Source organism: Hipposideros armiger, unplaced genomic scaffold, assembly GCF_001890085.2.
Source record: "Hipposideros armiger isolate ML-2016 unplaced genomic scaffold, ASM189008v1 scaffold_89, whole genome shotgun sequence".
NCBI lineage: Eukaryota > Metazoa > Chordata > Mammalia > Chiroptera > Hipposideridae > Hipposideros > Hipposideros armiger.
Window position 1 is genome coordinate 1715292 of NW_017731439.1, and position 22609 is coordinate 1737900.

A 22609-nucleotide genomic window follows, 5' to 3' on the forward strand; every position below is an offset into this window, starting at 1 on the left:
GCTGCCGTGTGTGGCCGGCAGCCAGTGTGAGCGGCCAGCAGCCGCAGTGAGCGGCCGTTCAGAGGCCGGCGACTGATCTGCCTCGGGAAGAGCGCAATGATGGTGCCAACTTGGGCCAGCGAATCAAAGTCCTCCACAACTAGACTGAAGAACAAAACGACAGCAACTTGTCTGTTCCCCTTCCCCCAATTCCCCAGCGCTGTTCCCATCCCCCAATTCCCCAAAAATCTTTAAAAAAAAAAGAAAAAGAATCGTAATGTAAATATCTGATATGCAGGATGTATTTACATTGTTACAAATTGAACATAATTAAAGCATAGTGATTAATCACAAAAACAGTATGTAATTATATATTGTGAAATATTTATTTCTAATTACAAATAAATGAAATTTTGTCTTGAAGCCGGGTACTTGTATGTGGGCATATCTGCATGTGGGCGGACCCGCCTGGAGACGATAGAGGAGTGGTGTCTCGGTTCCTAAGACCATCGAAAATATGTGTTTTCCGATGGTCTTAGGCGACCCCTGTGAAAGGGTCGTTCGACCCCCAAAAGAGTCGCAACCCACAGGCTGAGAACCGCTGCCCTATACAGACCTAATATCTTCATTTATTGAATGATGAAAATAATTGTTTGCTGGCCATGGTGAACCCATGCAGGGGAGCCCTTCTCACCTAACACCATCTCCCAGCTCTTAAATTCTAGCTTTTATTTTTAATGTAGGTGGTAGTGCCTGGAAGGAAAAACAGCTGGGAGGAAGCTATGGCACTAAAGACATACTAAAAACAAAGCCAAAAGTCAGTCATTTCCTCTACTTCCTGCCATGCTGTATGTATTTGCCATATATCCAGGCTGCATGACTAGGAAATCAACATGCAAGTACAATGTAAGGATTAATTTCTGTCAATAAGTTTCTAAACTTTTCTAAACCTTTTAAATTTAAGTTTGGTTAAAAACAGCCATAGAAATTAGTTGTTATGAAAAAAAATGTCTGATTATCTATAAGCAGTAATACTTAACAGGAAATCTATTATAAACATTTTCCCCATAAGCAAATCTGTTATTAGATTTTAATATCATATCAAACATCACTGTTTAGGCACCTCTATCTTAAGAAAATAAGTTAATATACCACAAATAAATCATCAATCCAACAAATATACTAAAATCCATTACTTTTATATTCATTCACGTACATATGTTATGAGCATATGCATAAAGTTTTTCTAGGGGAGCATATAAGAAACTATTAAGGAAGTGCGACCAAGGAGAAAGGGGAAAGGAAGATTTATGTTCATTTCATAATCTTCTGAACTATTGGTTTTATTGGAAAATACCAGCTTGAAAATTAAAACTAAAAATATATGTAATTTATTACTTCCATTCCCCAATGAACTCATCCAGATTCAACTTAAGAGCAAGACAAAGTCTGGTGAAAAGGGGGGATCAGTAATACTTTTCAATTAACTCTCACAGATTTTTTTAGAAATTACAACTAGATTCAATAGCCTTCATCTTGGTTAGTAAGGTTCTTTACCACTCTACTCTTTGTTTTGCTTTACATTAATGTTTCCCCATAGCAAAAACAACCTACTCCCCTTCTACTGTTATTCTACTTCTGTCATCAAATAGGTGCATTTTCTGCCTTCCTTCTCCTAACACCAGTTCACAAGATGTAAGGGTCCTTTACTATACATCATGGCTGTCCAAACCCATCTGACTGGTTAGATCCACTAGCAGGTAGAGCCAGGTGCTCTGCCACCTGCTTCTACTACAACAGGCAGGGTCTGCTACAGTGTCACACATGTTAGCCGACTAGCCTTAACTTTAAATCAACTCAGTGAAAAATGATACCTAACACACTTTTAAAGAAAATGCCAAATACTTAAACCCTCCTAGTTTAAGTATCTGAGAAATCACTTAGTTAATTTGTATACTGAAGTTAAGGCAGGATACAATTACAACAATTACATTTGTATAACACAATATTTTAAGCAATTATATGCATTTTCAAAACTCCCTTTGGACTTTCTCCTGTCATGCCCTCCTCTCCATTCTCACTGTCTCCACTCCAATTCAGGCTTACCTTACTTTTGGCCCATATTACTGTCCCTCTTGCCTCTATTTTCTGTCCTCCAGGTATCAAAAATATTAATCTGGAAGTTTAATTCTGAATATTTCCCTTCTCCGCTCTGAAGTCTTTCATATCTCATATCTCCCTAGCTCCTAAGTCTAACCCCCCTTCACTGAGGCCCTCCACTATCTGATCCCAAAGCACTTTTCCAATTTTATTTTTCACTGTGACTCTTTCCACTTTAGCCAAATCATACTAGCTTAGTAATTTGAGAAAGAACTTGAAGCAGAAATAAAAGGGAGCCTCGAAAACAAACACTCTAATTAATAGCTTCCTCTCCTGCCTTAATATAGAGACAGTGGCAGACTGATACAGAAACCACCTAGAATGTCCTTTAGTTATCAGGGGCCGGCAAACTTTTGAAACGGAAGAGCCTCCAGGGGTTAGCAAACTGCGGCTCATGAGCCACAGGCTCTGAAGTAAAATTGAAAATGAAAATACAACTATCATAGTTTTATTTATAAAATTTTTAAAGGATATTATTCACATAATGGTGATTATGTAAAAATATATTTATGGCTCTTGAATAATTTTTAAATTGTTGTGAGGGACAGGATTGTCTCTTCCAGGGGTCGGCAAACTTTTGAGACGGAATGTACCCAAAGAACCGCATGTGGATCGCCAGCCGCAATTTGCCGTCCCCTGAGTTAAATAATATGAAAAACCAATTACGTAGCAATAGAGACCCTACTCTAGGACACTCGTGTTCCTGTCTCCTCACTCTCTCAGTGTTGTAAAAGGTTCAGAGAGGAAGGGGTTGGCAGTAACGCACCAACAACATGAACTGGCCAGCTCTAGTTAATAACTATATATATTTTTTAATGAAAGAATTTCAACATACCTTTTTCATAGTCAAACAACAGGTAAGATCATGATACACCACAGGCACAAAATCTTTTGAAAGATGTACATCAAATTCTACAAAGGCTGCACCCTGACAGAAATAAAGGAAATACGTATTTGAAAAACATTCTCTGGCCCACAATACATCTAAAACTACAAGGACATAAGAAATTTATTGTTCTCTACAAAATAATAGACATGTACACAAAAACATAAAACTTCTTCAAGAATTATTTAATACTACACTTTAAGCTTTTTCTAAAAAGTAATTTCTTCTCTTAAAACAAGTATTTTCCTTTTTTTACAATAGCACAGCAATTTTTTCCTGGAGAAAAAAAATGGGCACTGATTCACTTGAACGCCCCCAGGGCCCTTCAGTGGCAGTGAACAGCCTTTAGACAGGTATGTCACCTCTACTGCCACTAACAGAAATTGGTCTTAACAGGAACCTGGAGCACAGAGCTACCTCACACCTTGTTGCTACCTTAGCCTGACAACTGAACCTCACAGATGAGGAGGGAAAAAGAATAAGCTGCAGTCTCTTAGCTCTGCTCCCTGGTGCATTTGAGCAGCACACTACAGCCTTTCTTAGAAAAACCTCAGTTAACTGATTAAAGAGGAAACTACAATTGCTGCTGAAAAGACAGAGAAAACAGAAAAGGGCAACAAGAATGATGCACATAACAAATTTCCCAACAAGAGCCTAAATAGAAGAAAAGAGACAAGAATTAGAATGAAGGATATTTTTTAAAGCCAGATGCATTCTGACATATAAATTAATCCAAATGAAAGCTGAGAACATATCCTGACATATAAATTTGCGCATTCACTGAAAGCAAGCCAGCTGGGATCAATATAAACAAGATCTCAGAATCTTGTAATATTACTATGGCCCAGAGAAGTACTGTATAAGAATGGACAGAAAAAAAGAATTAAAAAAAGAATGGATGGATACACTTCCACGCCTTGCTCAATTTGTGAGTAAACATGGATCACAGGTTAGAACAAAGGAGGTGAGTTACTTGATGACCGATGAAGCAGAAAGTAAGCTTAACTCCTTCTGTTTATTGTAAACAAGACAATAACACAAACCATTTCCACCGAAGAAAACAAACCCTACCACCTCTAAATAGTTGCAATGATTAAACATATTAAGTTATAGCTTTCTAGCTTATATGTTTAATTTGACATGATCACAATCCTTTAGGAGTATAATTTTATTAAGAGAGAAAACTTACCCCAAAATTCATGTGTGAGCTTTAGGAAATAGCACAAACCAAAACCTCTTCAAAGACATGTTTTTAACATTAAAACAAACTAGCCATTAATAATTAACATGTATCTAAAATGTGAACCATACGAGTTATTTCATCAGAATACAGAAGGGCTTAATAAAATCCTCTCTCAAAAAGAAGAGATCTTGCAAGTTCTTTAACAGGGATCTTTACATGTTTACAGCTAATAAAACAATGTTTACATTATAGCTAGCTACAGTGAATTAAAACTGGTTCCAGATAATGAACTACAACCCAATACTCATAGATTTAATACCATTCTTTCAACACAAAGACAAAACTATCCACTATTACTATTTTTAACAAAATAGTTACAATAATCAATGACGTCATGAATTATAAAATGCATCAATATTGTACATACCACTAGAGGGAAAAAACCAACAACAAACACTGCTAATCAATCCATGATGAAAAGCTAAGAAAGTTGTAAAACCCATCCCAATTTTAGAAATATTAAAATATGAAAAACGTATGTCTTAGAATAGATGTTTGCTCATTTATAAGTGATAAACATCTGACGAATTAAGTTTACCTGCTAAACTATTGTTAAAAAGGCAAAGTTTAAGGCATGTGGAAGACACTGTGGAAAAAGTGGAAATAAAAGAATAAGATGTTCCTCTATTTCCCCCTAGTTCAGCTTTGGATCATACAGCTTTTTAATCAGGTACAGAGGAATGAGAGGAGGTAGGGGAATCTCTGGTTCTTGATTAAAAATGCCAAGTTGCAGTAGATGAAAAGAACTAAAAGCTAAAAACAGACCCGTAACCCTTAATAACTGGATATAAGCAGTTAAGAAATTTAACATAATCAAATTGGTATGCAAGATGTAAACTGACGAAGTTTTTTAAAGTGTTACTTTTTTTTTTTTTTGGTGTCACTGTCAAATCCTTCCATAAGCATTATTTCCAAAGCACCTGAATGAGCACATTATTCAGTTGATGAAAACCAACGCTTAATGGGGAACATTTTCCTTGCCCCCATCACTTAAAATTTATTTCAAAAATACGATGCTTACGATTTCATTGTTTTCATCTCAATCTTAACCATGAATTTAAATACAAATGCCTAGAGATACTTCATCTTCACTTAGAAACATATTCAGAAGAAGCATAAATATTCCCATTTTTAAACTACTAATGAAAACTGGAGGAGACTCCCCAGACTCACATTTCTCTATTTTTCTACCTTTGGAATAACAGTACAAAGTTGTTTGAAAAAAAGAGAGGTTCACTTACATGACTAGCAGCATTTCTTAAAGAAGCAATAGTATTTTCTTGAACTTTAGCAAGCCTAAAAAGAATATATAGAAATACAGTTATCATATACTCTAAGAAGATAAAGAAAACAAATGTAATAAGGAAGTCAGCTATATTTTCAACAATGGAAACAGTACTTATTCTCTATTTTGAGGCTAATTTTGCCATCCCCAAAATAAGACTGTGACCATCAGTTGGTTGGTGTGTGCATTTATTCCATAGATGCAAGCTCTAACAATTACAGGTCTTTACAAGCTGAATATAGACACATCCTATGCAAACACAACCTCCCCAAGTGGGGTGACCAATTAAGGAGAAAAAACTTTGCAAAGGCATGAAGTAGTAGAGGCACAGAACCTCGCTCCCTGCAACGAAGCCTCAGATGACTTAATAATACTGGCAGACTGGGGATGGGAAAAGGCTGACACACCAACATGGTGGAAGTATGGAAACTACATTGTGAAATGAGTAAACTGAGACCCAGGAAGGGCAACATGCCAAAAGTCAGGACCACAATACAAACAATGGTGTCATCTTTGCATCAAGCCTTCCCTCCTGGCTTTCTAGTTTGTTTTTGTTTTAAAATGCTTTTGAAATAAAATATAGTCGGCATACAATATCATATTAGTTTCAGGTGTACAACATAGTGATTTGACATTTATGATGTGATCACCACCACAAGTCTAGTAACCATCTGTCACCAAGCAAAGTTATTACAATATTATTGACTATATTCCCTGCACTGCACACTTCATCTTCATGGCTTATTTATTTTATAACTGGGAAGTGTGTACCTCTTATTCCTCTTAACCTTCTCACCCCTTCCTCCACTCTCCTCCCCTCTGGGGTCTGGCTTTCTGGTTTTAATGTCTCTCTCATCAATTCAGTACAGTATTTAAAAGACTGACCAGAATCTTAGGAGAGGGTCTCTAATTAATTTGAGTTGAGAACCCCAATTACCAAGTTACATCTAAATTCCAGGGTAATAACAAAAGAATCATTTGATACTTAGTCAAACCAATTTAACATTATCAAGTTTGAGCTACCAAATGTTAATACTGCTCAAATATTCAACCTACTGAGCAGTTGTTGTAGAATTCCCTGCACCTCGATGTCCAACATCCAATGGTGTTCTTGGCTTCCAGTACTTGGAAAATGAAGATTTCATGTCACAACTGTATCCTGGTAACGGCTTAATAATTATATAGTCAACTTTTGAAGGAAAAAAAAGGGGGGAGAGGGACAAAAATTAAGACAAATTAAAAAGGCCATGATGAGCTCAATTACATGTAAATACCACTCAAACTAGCTTTATCAATCTATCAAATAGGAAAAAAAAAATCAACAAGTCAAAACTGATTCAAAGTAAAGCTTCCAGAAATTTCAACAGATATATCTTTATTATTAATATATTAGTTAATATCCTAAAACAAATCATTAGTTTAATCTTTACCATTCTCAAAAGCTCAATTTGAAACTAATAAAAACTTGAACTTAACCTTTGCTTATTTATAAAGGGCCACCCTGCTTCTTCAGGCTTACCTCTCACTTTGCCTATTGTTTTTCTGGAATTTCTGCTCATGATGGGAAGAGTAAGGATCCCAGCACTCCTCCCACTCTCAGCAATGGTGGATGATAAGAGGCATGCTGTACCCACGTGTCCAGGAAGGGCATCACCCTGAACTACGTGTTCACTGAGATCTTCCTGGAAAAATGAGGTTTAGAATAATCCAAATTCTTATACCTGAATATTTTCGATTTAAAGATCAAAAAACTCCATGGAGGAAGATTGATAAGAAACACAAATTTATATTCAGGTAATTTAGATAGCTTTTTTGTAATAAATAATACATTTTTTAGTGTATAATAGTTTAAGATTTTATGTATTACTTTATTAATCATAACTGCTAGTTTGCATTTCTGATCCTCTAACATGTATTAGGTAAATTTAAAAGACTGACTGAAAGTTACTAAGCACCTTTAGATTCAAAGACTAAGACATACCTATAGTGAGCTTTTAATGTATATTATATCCTCTAAAAATGCATACACAAATGACATAGAAAGATGGTAACTCCCTAGGAAACTGAATACTTTGAGGTTACACTGGGTATTTTATTAGCCTAGTCTATAAATAAAACAGTATTTCCAAAACTGCTACCCAAATGAAAGAAAAGCTGTTCAAGAGGTTATTAAAAGGTAGGTCCTTAAAGGAACAAGGAAACATTCAACCAAAACTTCATATTCCACAGATCTTATTAATTGGATAAGATCTAAATATAGTTTTATTAAACATAGTTTTTTGTTTTAGTTTTTTGAAAGGAAATACTTTAAACTCCGTATTACGCAAGGTAGCTAAAAAGCCATTCACAAAGGCTATCTAAAGGAATCATCAAATTAACAATTCAAGGATTATAATTTTAATTATGTGTAACAAGTGTTACTCAATGGGTTTAAATCCATCCTGAATTCTGCCATTTTCAAGAAACTGTGGCTAGGTGCTACTGCTCAACAAGGCACATTACCTACCTCAAAGATTTAAACTTTAGTGAAAACGGGAGTGAAAGTGCCAAAGAGCAAGAGTCTAAGGAAAGCCATACACATAACTACTGAGCCAGGCACAACAGGGCAAGGTCCTCAGGGGAGGACCCAGTATTATTTGTGGGAAACATCTGAACAGCCAGTAAACCAGAGCCCTAGCATGGGTGTCAGAAGTAGCTCTGGAAATTGGGCAACACAGATTCTGAACAACCTGTCACAATTTTCATAGCAACTTTTTAACTCCTTATTTAGAAAATCAAGTAAAGTTGCAAAAATGAGTCAATTGTTATGATGAATTCTTATACTACAGTGCTTCTGTAAACCACAGACTTCAGTCCTGAAGAGGACTCAATCATGCTATTTACGTCAGATTGCCCACCAAGAGCTGTACAGCCTGCCCATCCCTCTATTTGTCCTTGGAGGCTCCTTTGATAGAATTCATTTATATTTAGGACATAGACATTGAGGCATCTGGTCTTGATTTCAAACCACTTCCGCTGAAGTTCTCTTAATTATATTCTTAATAGTACTTGAGTCTGTCAACTCTTAGCTTTTTAAGCTTGCTAAAATGTGTAGAGGATTAAACATCTAAAATGTTGTACAAACCAAATGTTTACACAAACTAGACTACAATAAATTCAAAACATGCAAAAATAAGCTCATGCCTGCATTCTTTCTCAACCCCCTCAAGTTAAAGAACTACTCACCTCAAAAAAATCAAATATTAGTTCCAGGTTATCTGGTTCCATTGTCTGTATGCTATACTCTGTCCAACGATCAGGCTGTAAGCCATACCCACATTCCGGCTGTGAATGCCTGCACTTGAACTCATTGTCACTTATTAAGGATATCTCCAAGCTATTGGACATTTTGTGAAGAACAGTGGGAGACACCCTATCATCATCATCTTCTTCCAGACCCTCTAGTGTCAGCTTTACCCTACACAAACGGAAAAAACAATGAAATGCAAAAAGTGGAACAGAAGGAAAACTCATATAAATGTTACCTACATGCTAAAATTTAGAAGTGCTCCCTGAATATGCAAAATCTTCAAATAACAAAAATAATATATTATACAAAGGCTACACGTACTACAGGTTAAGGCATTAGCTATGTTTTATAAAATACTGATGTTTTTATCTACATATATTTCTGTCAAGTATTAAAATGAGATAAATACCCATTATGCCTAAGGTTGTTTTCATTATTTCTTTGTTTTCTTAAAATTGAATCTAAAAAGGTATTTACTATTATCCCATTTATAAATGGCTATCTCAATTTCTTTTGAAAAGTTTCACAAATACATTTACACAAGCACAAAATTCAACCATATTCTGTTAATGTTAAGAGACCATTAGCGTTGAAGTTTGTAAAGAAAAATATTGTATTAAATATATATATTTGTATGTATGCATGTTTTTATGTATGTATTTGTATACATGTACTTTTTCAATGAAACAAATGAACAAAAACATAAACTAAGAGTCTAAAACTCTTATAGGCTTCACAGCAATGAAAACAAAGACCAATTATCCAAGTACAGGGCAACAAAAACTAGTTTACTCTCAATGAAAGGCAATTACTTGCACAGAGCACTTTCAATGCCAAAAAGTATTCAATTCTAGAATATTTCTTGCACCAATTAAAATGAACTTAGACAATTTAATACTATTAATGTAGGAAACATCATTGTATAGCGTAACAGTTGAGCTACAAAAACATTTCATTCTAGATTTAAATGGGATCTGATTGATAACACAAATAATGAAATTGTATTAGTGGGGCTGCTTTCTCTGCATGACCTCCTGCCTCCAACTACTGCTGAGCCTTGTCTCATAGCCACATAAGTCTGAGGTCTCCCAGAGGGAACACCTATACAGATTGTTCACTGAGTAATACTGTTCCATAATCACACTATAAAAATAAAAGTAGCACTTTAATAATCCAAACAAAAATCATCATCTTTTCTCAGAAACCAAACTCTTAAAGGGAATGCTTCTGAACAACTAATTCTGCTGGTGAGCCTGAAGGGACAAACATTCTCTACTAGGATATACGAAAAGAGACCACAAATGGACAGTAATGAACAGGGAAGAGAGGCATGCAAGATGAAAAAGGCTATATTGCCAACAGCAACGTGCATCTACCAAAAAAAGAAAGAAAAAAGAAAATTCAAGTTCAAGCTCTATGAAGGAATTTATTTATGTTAAAGATTTTCTTTAAATAGATACATGTTATAGTCTATCATAAAGAGACATTGTTTTTTACTTTCTGCTGGAGTCAACTGAAAGAGAAACTTGTGTTTAAAATTTGGCAGTAATGAGATAGAACAACAAGCCTATTTTATTTAAAATGCATAAGCTGTTGCTAACTATTTAAAGTCCTTGTATTCTTGCAGGTAAATTTGTTTCCCACCCCATGAAGGTTTAGTCTATCACTAATACGAATTTGGGAAAAAAGGACGGTCAGAATAAACATCAATTTCTAGCTATGCACCATCATTTCAATAGGAATCAGTTACTAATTTGTAGATCCCAATTAAGTATGGTTGTATGAAAATATTCCAATTTATCCTAAGCAACACAATAATACATACACTCAAAATAATTTGTATATAAACAAGAACAGTATAGGACTCAGTATGTATCTGCAAACCAATCAGAACCCTAACCATTAATAGTTATTCATTTCATAACTACAGTTGAGGAAAAAAAATCCTAATAAGCCCAACCGACCAAGGCTTTATCTTCTACTGCTATCTTTATTTCAAAGTCTTATGCTAATAAGACAATTTACAACTGTTACACAATTTGCTGCTTTTAACATGTAAATAAAATATTCAATTACATGTGACTAACTGGTTAGAAACTCTTTGCAGTCAAATGGCTCTTGCACATCCCCCATGTGGTCCAATAACCTCGGTTTTTCAGAAGCAAAGCAGAGGCCTAGAAATGCAGAGACAAGGTACACCCAGAGCCCTTTACTCAAACTCTCAGAATGGCCAAAGCAAAGGACTATGAAGTGTTACTTACACACTCTTTCCCTTATTTATTTTATGATTGGGATAAGTAAGTGCTATCATATTTAAGCATTTATGGATTTTCAAACTATAATACCATTATAAGTTTTATTATGAAGAGAATTAAGTATTGTATGATTACAATTACTTCAGTTACTGAATATGGCCCTGTCAACTCCGCCTTTACATTATGTCAGAAGAGGCTGCATTACATATCAAGACTTAAAAATCTCTATCCCAAAGTTGTAAGTATCCAAATGATAGGGCTGCCTGGGTCATTGAGAAGCCAGCTCACTCAAAGGTATATATGATGACATTACAAAGAAATAAAGTTACTCACTATTTAGCTATTCACACAAATCTGGACATCTATTTAAATTAATACAAGATTAAAAATAAACTAATATGGAACTGCTATGATAAGTGCTACTTTTCTTCATGGAAAGGTTTTCTTTTTTGAGCCATAGGGAGGTTTAGGACACTGAAAGATATTTCCAACGATCATTTTTCTGTTTATACCATTCTCCCCTCATTTAGCACACAATCATTTCTGTTACATCAATTTAAAAATAAGCTATTAATTGCTACACTAAAAAAATTGTAAATGGTATACACTACACAGATGCATAAGATTGGAAATCATTTATCTACATAAAAACAAAATTTTCTAGTTTTAAATTTAGAGATAAGGCTAACGTAAGTGTGTGTAACTGTAGCAATCTGAGGCACGGAAGCAGTTCACTCTCACAAGACCCTGAAGTCATTAGAAAATGTGACATTGTAAGTGTGCTATTTTCTTAACTTATACACTTAAAGGATAAAAACAAAATGGGTCAGAAATTTACAGCATTAGTAAAGGTAAATGGCTTAAGTAACATGTACACATGGTCATACCTAAATCTAGATTTTTTAAATTTCTTCTTGGTTATTGAGACAGGAGGTTTCTCAGAATAATGCAAACGTAATCTTATTTCAGTCTGACACGTTAGCCATCCTGAATCCAGAGTCTCAACACCATCTGGCAAGTAAATAGGAAGAACAGTAGTTACTACACATAATTTTTAAATAATCCAGTAAGTACAATACATGCTGGCAATTCTAGTGCACATTCAGCTTTTAATACACTCCAAGTTATATGTCACTGCTACTTCTCTCCAAAGCAAATATATAGGTAATCTTAAATTTGTCATTGAAAAAGAACTTCTATATAAAGAAGGGGGGGAAAGTTAAATGAATGTTAACAATAGCCATAGTTTAACTTAACTAAATAAAAATATTTTAGTTGAATTCATTATCAAAATAATAGAAATCTATTTCTGAAAGAATACATGTTCCAAGATGGCTACTAACCTACAGTTGTTTCATTAGGGATCACTATTAAACTTCCAAAGCTTCACATGAGATATTTATTCAGCTGAAACTAGGTATACCACTACTGCTGGGGACTGAGATATGAGAAGGTAGGAATAAAACTCTGAGTCAAATCTGTATTCTCACATTTATACATTCTGCCATAAATTGCACAGCTGTGATAACCCAGTGTTAGCACTGTTTAAGCTGAAGTTTCTTAACACAGGTATAAAATTTTCATAAATACTAGGAGCTGTCAACTCTTCTGGACCTAAGTTTTTCCACAGGACTTAAAAAAACCAACCAACAAAATCAAGAAGCTTTTCTTCTTAGATATATCTTCAAAATGTTTAATAATTAGCAATTTTAAAAATAAAGAGAAACCACTATCATCTCAATTTTAAGCTGTTTCCAGAAATGGACAAAGTTGGAGACATGGCTTTCCATCCTAAAAGCTAACTAAGGCTGAATTTAGAACAACAACAACAACAAACAAAAAAAAAAAAAAAGAGGAAAGAAATCATGGATTTATAACCATACATAGTAATTCACATATAACAGAGGGATATGTCACGCATTACAGTTGAAGAAATAAGGAAACTACTCCTCCATAAACAAAGCTCTCTAGAACATGCAGCATAAATATCACCTTTTGTAAATAAAAAAGACAAGACTGTCATATACAAAACACTAAAGCTATTCAAGTATTTTGGATTACCTTATGATGTAATATAAATAACCCAAAATAATATCAAGGAAAAGAGGTTCAATTCCTATCCAAACGCTGCCAACGCATGTACATTTCTAAAGTGTATAAATGTACGTCCCTATAAAAACCACAACCAAAACATTCAGAACCTGCTCCTTCCTATACTTGACAGGAAAGCAAACTGGTTATCAGCAATTTATCTGTTTCAGTTGCGCAAGCACACATTCTGGCCACCCCTTTATACCTTTTGACTCCTACAGTATAGTATCTAAAATGAAAGTGTAAGTTAGCATGATAATGCTGGTATACTGTAAGAATTCCAGTCATTGAAGAAAACTTGCATCCCCAAGATAAAGTATTTACTGAAGCAGAAGTATACAAATGCACATTTTCAACATATTCAGAGTTAAAGGGTTTTCTACTCTACTGTAAATTAGTTGTTAAATACTCAACCAGAATTACTAGAACATTTTGCTTAATCTGGATTTTACTGTAGATGCATATATAAACATACGAAATGCACAAATTTAGCTTAAGAATAACATTTCAGACTAAATGTTTAGAGCTGTTAACATCATTTTCAAACATAATAGTGTTAAAAAGTGATGATATTAACTCATATACTTGAAATCCCCAAATAAAAGCAAAAAGGATAAAATTTTAAAGCCTAAGAATTATATTGGCAACTATTATTTAACAGAATGTATCTGTTTCTTGGATTTAGCCTCTAGTTTCAAAAGCATACTCTGTCATATTTCCCTGTGCTATCTGCTTCTAATGAATGTAAGGTAACATCTGAACCATATCAGTAAAGATTTTCAAAACTCAGTCTCACTTACTGTGGATTCCAAATTGTCCGTCGTCAATAATAATTTCGCTTTCTAGAATTGAAGGAAAATAGAAAACCTAGTTAAAATTCACAATGTATACAGAATGAACAATTGAGAAATTACCCACCTTAAGCATTTTTTAAAATATGAAATCTAAACTTTAAAAGCAGCCCAAAGTGAATAAGCATATTTATTGTAGCCCTCAATAAAGAATTCCCTTTTAAGGAGGCAATCAAACAGTAACAGTTCTTACATATTTGGTGATCATTCACAATGTTACAAAGAAGAGAAAGAAAACTCAGACAGGTGCTCTAGCGGCACTGGGACAAACTTCTACACCCACCAATGTGTGAGACTGACAGGTTGCAGGACAATAATATCTCTTGATTGATTTTTCAAACCAAAGGTCTTGGCACAATTAAAATGCTTATTCTTATGTAGTGCATATTCTGAATTTACCTAAAATGTAATTCTCCTCAAATCCCAACTATTCTCTATAGCCAGCTAAAAGCTTTACAAACAATGTACACTTACCTGTACACACAGAGCTGTGAGGAACTACCAAAAGAGTAAGTGCTAGCACATGCCCTTTTAACAGAAATTTCAACTGGTAAGCCCCACCCTCTGAGTAACATATTAATTCTCTTCCCTGCTCCTCTCTTTCCCAGTGTACTTTAAACCTGTCTGAAATATTTGTCAGAATAAATGTGATAGTTCCCAATATTTTGATAGATTGCACACAGCTGTTAAGTTTAGAAGCTAGTTTCCAAAAGTATAAAAGAAATTTCTTTTTAAAAGACCACAAATAAAATCATCCCACTTCTCACAATAAGAAAATATATTTAACTACAAGATGCTTCAAAATGCAAATTATTTTTTAAATATTCAATATCTAAAAATTTCCAACCTCAGTATAGGACTATTATAATTCTGAAGCACATTATCATAAACATTCTAAACACACTATCAAAACTATATTAAAACATAGAAAAAGAAAATCCAATAAAGAGGATGGAATGAGATAACCTGTGCCACAGGGTAAAGAAGAATCTCTCACTACTTTCTAAGCTGATGACTAGCAAGCCATTTATTATCTTTACATTCTAATATTCCCTAGAAACTAAAAGATACATTTCTCAGCACCGAGTCAATTTACAGATGAATCCAAGTATACATTTTAATGTATGTGAAATGAACTTCAAATTTTAATCTCAGTTATGGAAAAAGAAATTCAAAATACTTGTATGAAGAGAAATGCCATTTTTAGGCATAAGAAAATTGAATGTTTATTTTTTTAAACTGAGTATCAATTTTAACATAGCCAGCAAAGTATTTAAGTAAATTAGGAGGAAAATGTCTGCTACAACCAAGAAATTTGAATTCATTCATACAAGTTTATTCAAATAGTCATTAACTTATAAAAACACAATAAATAGGATAACTTGTTCTATTATTCTTACTATTCAAAGTTAAAAATTTAAGAATCTTTGTTTTGGGTTAATTTTCCTTCAAATGTTCTCTAAGTTCTCTGAGCAAGTAATCAAATAAAGCCATGGATGCTCAGCCAAGAAGAATGTTATTTTATAAACTTTGTAACTATTCCAAATGGAAATAAATATTCCACAATCAATCTAACCAAAGAAAATAAAAAATAACTAGGCAAGCATTTCTAATAAAGTTTATAAAGAAAGGCAATTAGAACTATTTAGTTTTGAAAGATCCATGATATGCTAAGTGAAATTTGTAGTACTGACAATGCATTGACCTTAAACTTCAGAATAAAAATTTATTAAATCCCACTAAGCCATTGTGCAGCACATTAGTAACTTTATGCATATGCCTCAAACAGATGCAGTTAATGCCCATACCTAAAGGGGTTATTGATCGTGGTTGTAGATGAGTCTCCCACTTGTGAACTATGACTTGACATGGACCACCGATAGTCTGCAATTTAAAAGTTAAATGTCTGCAATAATTTCTTATATCTTATTTTCTACCCATGACTTCATCAGATGTTTGTGGCCTAAATTTTATACTAGATATGAAACCAAGAGATTCATCTTGTTAATTATCAATATTATATGCTCCAAATCAGAAATGTACCAGGTCACAAAACATGATAGGTGCTGGAAGAGAATGAGGATGAGGCAGTAAACAAAGAAAAATGGGATGAACTGGCACACAGAATCGTCTTAAACCCATTCTTAAATCTGCCTACGATACTCAAGTTTTTTCAAAGAAATTTTAATCTTTAACTGATATTCTGTCCTAAGTTAAAGTTAACCACAAATATACTTTATGTTTGGTATGTCAGCAGTCAATGAGGTGTTAGTGGATAAAGCCTCTCATGTTAAGTAACTCTCCAAGTGGTTGGAAAAAGCCTAAACTCCATGATAGCAGGAACAGTAGGAACAAGTAAGTACTTCAAGATCGACTGTCACACGTTACTCAAGGAACTGGAGGGCATTATGTACATATGTTTAAAAACAGTAAGTAGACAACAGGAAGAACATCAGATTTCTCATATCACAGTAACCAGTGTTTCTAAAGGGCACAGGAAACCCTAAAAGAGAGGACACACGCATGGGTCAATTTGAAGAACAAGTTTGATAAAAGGGGAACTAACATCCAGCTTTACTCCTGATGCCCTAGAGTTTATAAATTCATACAGTGCGACAATTCCTAATATTGTCCTCTGTTAGTAAGTTCTTACTAAAAAAGAAAATAAAGCTTTATGTGTTGGTATGAACCTACCAAAAATGATTCCTGCATTTAGATAAAAAACTGAAATATTAAAGGCTTCCTAATTTTCCTTTATTAAAAAAAATGACTAATTAAATTTATGTGCCAAAATTAAACCCTTAAATATACATTTTTAAAGGCAAATTTTGAACTATAACTTTATAAGTTACTTTAAGTTTTTGTTCTTTACATGTCTTCTGAAGAAATGTAGTAAAATGCAAGAAAGCAAAAAGAAAAAACAAAAGTCACCCATTATCACATCACTTAGGGATAATCACCATCAACAATTTCATACATCACCTTCAAGCCCTCTTCTAGACATATACTAAATATACTTTTTAAAGCCTGGAACATAAGTTTCTCTCTGTATATTGTACATCTTTAGATGGCATTAAATACTCTTCTATAACATATTATAGGATTTCAATATTGATTATATTTTAAAAATGTGCCAAATGATAATAAGTATGTAACAAATTTGGCACATTATTAAACACTAGAGATTATTCTGCCACTTAAAATTACCAGAGGTTAAAATCGTTTGTAAAACTTGCAAACTTTTGAAATTTGAAAACTAAAATAGCATTAGATATTCATTCACATCATTTATCTTGAGACAATACAGGAAATGTTCACTTTCTCTAGCCAAATGCCTCCTTGTTATAAGGGTTCACCTATGAATTGGTAGACTGGGTAGATTTTTTTTTTTTTTTTTTTTTAGCTGAGCCATCCTGCTACCTGTTGGCAGCTCAACGGCTGCTCAGCTCGAGCTGGACTCAAAGTGCTGTTGCTCAGAGCTCAAACTCTTGAGCGAGCTCTTAACCAACTGAGCCACTCGGCGGGCCCTCTGGGTAGATATTTTTAAAAATGTAAATGTGAAACTGCTCATCTTAAAATATGGTGAATTTCATTTCCACTACAACTAAAAATGAGATATGTTTAATCTTACATCTCTTAGACATTTTTTTACCAGTTTTTTTGTCACACTTTCCAGAATTTGTTTTTTTTAAACATCAAACTTTCTGATCCTCAAGAGATGCAAATGTATACATTAAAAATAGGAACAATGTTTTTTCGCAATAAGCATCCAGAAAGAACTAATCTATTCCCTTCTTCCACTCTGCCCATGTCCTCCCCCACCCCCACCCTCTTCACTACAAAAATCCTCTTCACTACAAAGATGGTGTGGATCTATCTATATTTCTTATAGACGTTACTAATCAAAAGTGACTTGAAAGGATGCTATTAACATAATGTTAAATATCAGTGGTTAGAGGAAAGAGAGTTTTTTTGGTTCTAATTCCTGAATCAGGAGAATTTGACCAAGTGTTGACTGCAGCATCTATACTTAATTATGTAAGAATAGCCCTGTGGATTAAAATATTTTACAGGGGATGTATTTTAGTTGTAATTTTAATAACTCCACACTCATCTGTTTTAGTTACAAATTCACTACTCACAGCATAAAACAATTAGGCTTGAACAGAATGAAAAATTTGAGAAGTCCAAAGGGTCGATTCAACTGATGACTTATAATTGTGTCTACTAGTGTTCACACTACAAATCCTTGTTGGTTGATACACAATGTGCTATAATATTGGGGGGAAAAAAACGAACCAAATTTTAAAATACAGTGAACTTCCAAAATTGTTATGACTACTTTATTAAGCCTTAGAAGGTAATCTTAAATTTTAGCTTACTGAAGTTCTTTAAAAAAATAATTAAGGCCTGAGCATTGATATATTAAAAATCTCAGTAATGACTCCAAAATATGCAATCCTTTTAAAGTCTCTATTCCATGAAAAACATTCTTCAAAATCTTAGAAAAAAGAACAGTTCCATTCTGTAAAAGGCTGCCACAATTTTAAGCATTTTGGAGTCAAGTGGAAGGTGGATCTTTGGAGAAAAAAAGGAACAATATCAGTCCAAGACAGTATTCCATTAACAGTACTGGTAAAGTTATTTCACAATTTAGCATATATTAAAACAGATGATTGCTGAAATGTTTTAAACATTCATACAACAAAAATACAAAAAATAAAATCTGTTCCTATACACACACAAAAGTCTTAATGACGGCTTTCTTAAATAGTTATTGACATCACTCAGCTACATCAAGCACTGAGAGAAATAAACAAGATTATCCAACATGTAGACTAGAGCTTTTGTTTTGTTTTAACAAACCACCAAGCAAAATTATCAAGTAGTATGCAATATCGCTGCTTTTAAATATCATGAAAAATGTTAAGTGTGAACTTTTAAATTTTTTACTGATTGTTTCCTTTCCACAGTTTTGGGGGGAAATGTGCATGTAAAAGGGTCTCTGAAGAATTTTTAATCTATGCTGTCAGAGGCTAGACCCATAATAATTTTAATAAGACAAGATAAATGGTTCCCTAGGAGTGAATAAAGCTAAGAAAGCTAGGCTGACAGACATATATGAGATGGTTCAAATTTGAAGTTAACAGGCTGAGGATATTTAGAAGTTAGAAGAATTTTATTTTTTAAGAAACCATTATACAAAATGACAACCTGGGCTATTCTGAAAATAAATTATTATCTGCCTATCACAGATGACTCATACTCTTTTTAAAAGATTTAAATGATAATCAAAGTAGATTAAGAATAAAGTAAAAGAGTTTGCAATGAATCTAATTATGAGTGAATGTTTACACCTATAAAAATTAGAAACAGATATGTTACTGAAAAATAAAGAGCTATTTCCACTGAAACAAAGGAAAAATTTCAAGGACAATATAATTAAAAATTGGCTAACAGTTTTGTATGAGGTAACATCCCTAATTCTAGCCACAAAGAGGGGTGGACATGGATTTTAAAAATGTTTAAATTACATGTTAATTCAAAAATTATCTTTGGTGAATATGTGAAATTAATGGATCATCTGCAGGCTCACACCAATATTTTCATTCCAGGACTATCTACTACCTTTATTTTCTATGTTTAAATAAGTTAATATTTTGATTTGTCACCTGTAAAACTATCTTAAAACTCCACATATTCACATTCTATTTCTACAAAGTATAAGAGAACACGCGGCTACGAAAAATTAAGAGAAAAAGGACTTCAAGACTCAACTTCTAAACTAAAAGGAATATGCCAGGAGGAGCAAAATATGGAAGAGAAAATATGAATGGTAAAATTTTACATTATTTACAATAAAATTTTAGCAACAAAAGGGACCTAAGAAATTTATAGTTCAAATTCATTTTCTAGATGAGGAAGCTGAAGTCTAAAGATCAAGTGACAAGATCACAAGATTTTTAGCTTAGGCTCTACAACTGCTTGGGTAGACTACCTCCTAAAACTTCTGACCTAGTATTACTTATTACTCATTTCAGCTTTTCAATGCTTTTGTAATTACTTCGCTTTCCTATTATTCTCTATATTCATAAAATATGTATTCCAATAATTTACATCATTTCATGGTTTAAGATTCATTGCATATTAGTTCTATCATTTGACAATGCACAATTGAAACAAAGTTTCATAATTCTTTCTATTAAAATTGTTTCATTTAAAAAGTGCCACCAACTTACAAAAAAAGTGTCACTTTAAGCTGGTATGTGGGGGGAAAAAAGCCCTTTAGCCATATGCATGGGATTTTATGTAGCTATTTACTCTATTCCATGAAAAACATACTTACCATGGCAGCCCCTGCATCACACGGTACATGTGTACACGATACAGAGCACCTACTTAAAGAAACACACTCACCAACACATACTGTAAACTTTTGCAAGTATTACAAGGGGAAAAACTTGGTTTTTACTGTAGGCAGACTTGCCAATTTTTTTCAAAAAAGGCATTTTGGACTGATATGCTGCTTTGGTCACACTTCCAATGAAGAGAGAAAATACTGTAGGCTGGCTTAATTTGACCAGTGTTGACAATAGTCTTACTTTAGAAAACTATACCCAAAGGATTCATTATAATTTTCTTGTCCAAATGCCCTTATAAGTAAAATTTAGTTCATTTCACAGGCTACAAATTTCACTTACCAGGATCCTCAAATAAGCTTTCAATGTCATGAGTGCTATGACCTACATATCTATGCATTAATTGCTCGATTTATACTGAAGAATTATGCCATGAAGCATAACCCCTATACCAAATAAGTGATCTTTTCTCAAGTCATTAAAGTGAGACTATTGTCAAGATAAGCCAACACAATGATCAACCATCATGTAATTTAAGTTTAATTACTGAATATTTACAATTATATATTCTCGGAATAAGAAACGTAATAGGTGCAAAAGACAGCTGAAGTGGGCTTGTCAGTTTTTTTCTTTTTTATAATGGTGGCTAAGAAAACGAGGTAACAGTGGCTGTTTGCCTTTTTCATATGTAACAAGCATTCAATGACCCCAAAGGGAAACAAATTTTTTTCAAAGGTCTAATCCACGTTTTGCTTCCTAGACTCCCGACTAAGCCCTTGTTCACATGCAGCCCAAGTATGCTCAAAGGTAACAATCTGAAGGAAAAGAATCCTTTCAGCAAATAAGTATCTTTACAATAAGAGGGAAAGAATCAACTTTTTTCTAAATATGTAAACAATCCCCAAACAATCAACCACTGTGAACAAGCATATTTAGATTTACTAGAGACTCCAAAGGCCTTCAGGAAAGATCCTGGTCTAGCAACACCATCACTGAAAAAATCTAAGAGGAATGACTTCAGTTTTGATAGAAGCTAAACAATGCAGCCACTAAGAGATGGCTGCTGTGAAATAATTTTTTAAAACAATTACTCACCTAAAGCTGGCTATATGCTCCTCTAAATGTACTTATGCCACATAAAGATTAAAAAATGAAACAGAAAGAAAACCTTGCAATTGGTTACTGACTAGTTTACAAAAGTTACAGAAAATGCACACCTACTGAGAACATTTATTTATCATTAAAACCATGATAACAATATTGCAGAACATACTTACTATTAGTTTTTTAAAATTCCATTGCAGACATCATCTGCCTTTGAAGTGGCTACTTCCTTGCTTTTTGGTACTAAAATATTATTAATCTAGAGTTCTAGTTTCCTTATTTGATCAAAACAAATTCATTTTTAATGTTTTCAAACTTAAATTAGTTGCTTTTGAAAGAAGTAAGTTTGCTAAAGAAACTGGAAACTGGATGAAGAAAACGTACCTTTGGTTCTAAAAAGCACCCTTTGAAGTAGCGATACTGAACTGATACTCCTCTACTGAGTACAATGGTGACTTTCCATGACATGCTGTGAGGAAAAAAATAAATTAAAGCAGCAGCATCAATACCAAACAAAAATGCATAGACTTCATAATTCATAAAACCCCTCAAGTAAGGTCTGTGACCAATACCATTTATTCCTACGCAAAATTTTACTCCAGACCTAATCTGTACCAGGTGCTGGGAACACAGTGATAATGTAAGGCAGAAAGAGCCCCATCTTCAAAGAGATTGTTTTCTTGTGGGGGTAGACACACAAATAACCAATGTTCTAAAGCTTTTAAAGGGGAGGCCTCAATGAGGAAGAAGTGTCTGAACTGAGACCTAAATAATGGGAAGGAACAGTCATACAAAGATCCGGGAGAAGTATTCCAAACAGAAACAAGTAGTGCAGAGGTGAAAGCCAGAATCAGAATCTTCTGTGACTTCCCACTTAGCTAGAGATGTTGCATGGCTTCTAAGAGTCTTTGGGGCCAAAGTTGGCAAGTTACACTCATGTTCTCAACTGTCCCTTCTTCTTGTCCTGCCCAGTCTCTGGCTATTCCCTTAGCCAAGCAATCAGTATCTGTATCTTACTTGTTACAACCCAATGTCTTCCTCTGAACTTACACTATTCTAACATATTCTAATGCTATTCTAAAACTGACTTGACTGTGGAAAAAGTTC

General features: G+C 33.9%; 1 protein-coding gene across 4 annotated transcripts in view; it reads right to left on the reverse strand.

Moving 5' to 3' along the window:
- Positions 1-22609, reverse strand: part of GPCPD1 (glycerophosphocholine phosphodiesterase 1) — a 52225-nt gene that overhangs the window by 16512 nt on the left and 13104 nt on the right. For all 4 annotated transcript variants that reach the window (XM_019644600.1, XM_019644601.1, XM_019644602.1 and 1 more), the window contains exons 4-12: positions 21887-21971; positions 15848-15923; positions 13989-14030; positions 11985-12108; positions 8779-9010; positions 7073-7235; positions 6610-6742; positions 5510-5564; positions 2975-3067 (exon numbers count right to left, since the gene is read on the reverse strand). In XM_019644600.1, coding sequence (XP_019500145.1) covers positions 2975-3067; positions 5510-5564; positions 6610-6742; positions 7073-7235; positions 8779-9010; positions 11985-12108; positions 13989-14030; positions 15848-15923; positions 21887-21971 — 1003 coding nt within the window. The remainder of the gene's footprint in view (positions 1-2974; positions 3068-5509; positions 5565-6609; positions 6743-7072; positions 7236-8778; positions 9011-11984; positions 12109-13988; positions 14031-15847; positions 15924-21886; positions 21972-22609) is intronic.